The sequence below is a fragment of the Monoraphidium neglectum genome, assembly GCF_000611645.1.
Source record: "Monoraphidium neglectum strain SAG 48.87 unplaced genomic scaffold scaffold04447, whole genome shotgun sequence".
Lineage (NCBI taxonomy): Eukaryota > Viridiplantae > Chlorophyta > Chlorophyceae > Sphaeropleales > Selenastraceae > Monoraphidium > Monoraphidium neglectum.
Genome location: NW_014009182.1, coordinates 1,832 through 5,104, shown reverse-complemented (window position 1 = coordinate 5,104; position 3,273 = coordinate 1,832). Strand labels below are relative to the sequence as shown.

Genomic DNA, 3,273 nt, shown 5'->3' with positions numbered 1-3,273 from the left:
GTTGAAGCGGCGGCGCCGCGGCCGCGGCCCACCTTCCCGCATCTGCGGAGCCTTGAGATCTCGGGCCCCGCCCACTACAACCAGATCATGGCGCTGCGTGACCTGCAGCCGTCCATAACAGAGCTCATCATATCCGGCAACCCCTCTTGGTCCAGCGGCCTGCCCAGCAGCGCGCTCGTCGCCGCCGCGTGCGCGCCGGGGCTGCGGCGGCTCGAGGCCCGCGGCTGCCGCGGCGTCCGCAGGGCGCCCATGGAGGAGGCCTTGCTGCGGGTCAGGGGGCGCGACCTGTCTGGGTGCGACCAGCGGGACCTGATTTATGCTGACCCAGCGACGCTCACCCTGGACCTGGATTTTGTGGTAACCCCCGGCCCCGATGACGCGGGCGGCGCCGGCGCCGGGGGCGAGGGCCCGGCTTGGCTGCCGCCCGAAGTGCCGCAGCCGCAGGGCTGGCCTGCTGGAGGAGGCGGCCCTCCAGTCTGGGTGGGCGACGCCTGGCCGGGCGGCGGCGGCGGGCTGCAATTGTTTCTGAACCCGGCAAACCCGGGCGGTTGGCCGGCGGCCATGGTCGGCCCGCAGCCCCAGCCTGCGCCCGCTGGCTGGCTTGCCGGCGGCGGCGCCGGCGATGCGCAGCTGGGGCCGGCAGGGGACGCCCCAGGCGCGTTTGGCGGCGGCGGCGGCGGCGGGGGCGGTGCGGCCGTGCAAGGGTTTGACGGCGGTGGGGGTGCGGGGATGGGCGGCGCCGCCGCGGCTGTCGTGCAGCAGGCGCAGCAAGCTGTTGCCGCCCTGCATCAGCAGCTCCAATTGCAACAGCAGCAGCTGCTTCAGCAGCAGCTGCAGCTGGAGCAGCAGCAGCTTCAGCAGCAGCAGCAGCAGCAGCAGCAGCAGCAGCAGCAGCAGCAGCAGCAGCAGCAGCTGCTCCAGCAGCAGCAGGTGGAGCAGGTGCAGCAGGTGCAACAGCAGGTGCAGCTGGTGATGCCGCCGCAGTGGCAGCAGGTGGCGCACCACTTGCAGCAGCAGCTGCAGCTGGTGCTGCCGCCGCAGTGGCAGCAGGTGGCGCACCACTTGCAGCAGCAGCTGCAGCTGGTGCTGCCGCAGCAGTGGCAGCAGGTGGTGCACCACTTGCAGCAGCAGCTGTTGCAGCTGCTGCAGCAGCATCTGCCGGAGGAGTTTGCCGTCGCCGCCGGAGCCGCCGCCAACGCCGCCGCTGATTTTGACGCCCTGCAGGCGGAAGCGGGCGGTGGCGGCCTGGTTGCATTGCAGGCGGCAAACCAGGGGGCGGGGCAGCAACCAGCACCGCAGCCGCAGCCGGCTGCAGGGCCGGCGCAGGCGGGCGCCGGCGCGGCGGCGGAAGGCGCGGAGGCAGCGCCCCACCAAGGAGCGATGGACCTTGCTGCGGGAGCGGGCCAGGACGCGCCGGAGATCGCGCCCCTGCAGCCGGCTGCAGGGCCGGTGCAGGCGGGCGGTGGAGGAGAAGGGGGAGGCGCGGGTGGCGAGCAGGCGATGGGGCCAGCAGCCGGGGCGGCGGCTGCGGGTGCGGGCGGCGACGGCGCAATGCCGGCGCTGGTAATGGTTGACTCAGAGGATGCCGACCAGTGACGACGACGGGTGACGGCGTCGGGTGACGGCGACGGGTGACGGGGACGGGTGACGGCGACAGGTGACAGCGACGGGTGACGGAGACGGGTGATGGAGACGGGTGGCCGCGAGGAGGCCTTGGACACGCGTGTGTGTTTAGATCTTTCAGGGGCAGTGGCTGCCATGGTGGCCGCCGCTCACGCTGCGTTGCGCTCTTCGCAAGCCGCAGCTGCGGCGGCCGCCTCGTCGCCGGACTGCCGGGTGCAGCCGGGCCCGCGCCCTGCCTCCTTGATGCTGCACGGCCGGCAAGTTTGTTGACAGACGTACTTGGCACATGTGCGCGTTTTGCGTTGTTCATACCCAACGCCGCGCTGGCCTGCGCTTGCTTGCCCGCGCCCCGAGCGTGTCCGCCCGCGTTTGCTTGCGGAATACGGCTCGTCACGGATGAACTCTGCCCGCGCCCACCACCCCTGCAGCTGCAGCCCGGCTGCACGCGCTGTGCCGCCCCGCGACAGCCGGGGCCAGCGCGACGCGGCGGTGCGAGCGCGATGCCGCGCCCAGCCGATCCACCAGCGCCGGGCCGCTGGCCTTGCCACGCGGCGCCCTAGGGCGCGCCGCCGCACGCTGCGCCCCGCCTGCACCCATCCGCTCTCCGCGCCCTCATTATTTTTGCAGGCGCGTGGGGGGCCGCCCGTCGGCCCCGCGTGCGCCACGCGCGCAGCGCTGCGCTTGCCGCACTTTGGTGCAGCATGACAGACTTGACGTACAACACCGCAGGCCCACCTGCCGCGTTCACACACCTTGCTTGAAAGCGTAATCGTCAGCATGCATGACGGTCGGGGGGACGCCTGATGATTTCGGGGCCCACGATATCCCGAAGGGCGGCGGCGGTGGCCCATGCATGAGGCTGCCGCGCCGAGTCAAGGGCCTGCATCGCATGGTGCAGATCAACCAGGTTCGTGCGACTAAGTACATCATGGGTGCATGCACAGTGCAAATCCCCACTGATTGTCAAGAGGGCCGCCTCGCGCCGCAGGTTGCAGCCAGGTTGCTTTGCTGGGTGGACGGGGAGTCAGGCTGGGCCGACGTCGAGCCAAACGCCCTGGTCCCTGAACCCTGACCCGTCGTCATGCGTCACAAAACCCCCCTGGTGATGTTCGTCCCCCTGGTCGGCCTGAGCCGCGTTGCACAGTCGGTGGGCGTCAACCCGATGTTGCACGGCCTCCGCCTGAGCTCGCGCCGACGGGCGGTGCCTGCCGCGCCTGCAGCAGCTGCAGATCCAGCTGCGGTGCAGCTGGGCCTGCGCCGTCGCCGCCAGACGCCCTCGCCCGGCCGCCAAACAGGACCAGGTGCTCCTGCCGAACACGGCACCGGAACTCCAGGGACCTCAGACGTGGCCTGTCACTCTTGTGAGTCTACCCTGGGCCCCGTCACTTTCGACAACGTACCACATGCCTGTGGGGCACCTCAAACCCGGGACCAGGGTGTTGTGATAGCCTGTCCGCGCGGGCGCTGGGCCCCGCCTGTGCGGCCCTGCTCCCGGCTGTGCTTGAAGCGAGCCGGTGGCCTCGGCTTGTGGACCCACAATCTGCACAATCGCCCATATCTAACTGAATGATTTGTCATCATCAATCATTACATGCAGGCGTTTGAAAGATTCTTCATCTCAGCACAGCGCCTACGCACCGCCCCCACCGC

At 70.4% G+C, this 3,273-nt stretch overlaps 1 protein-coding gene across 1 annotated transcript; it reads left to right on the top strand.

Annotated features, from left to right (window-relative positions):
* Positions 1 to 87: 87 nt before the first annotated feature.
* Positions 88 to 1,596, top strand: MNEG_14384 (hypothetical protein; the record flags this gene model as incomplete). The annotated part of the gene is made up of 1 exon (XM_014037144.1): positions 88 to 1,596. The coding sequence occupies one exon, from the start codon at positions 88 to 90 to the stop codon at positions 1,594 to 1,596; it is 1,509 nt and encodes a 502-aa protein (XP_013892598.1).
* Positions 1,597 to 3,273: the final 1,677 nt, after the last annotated feature.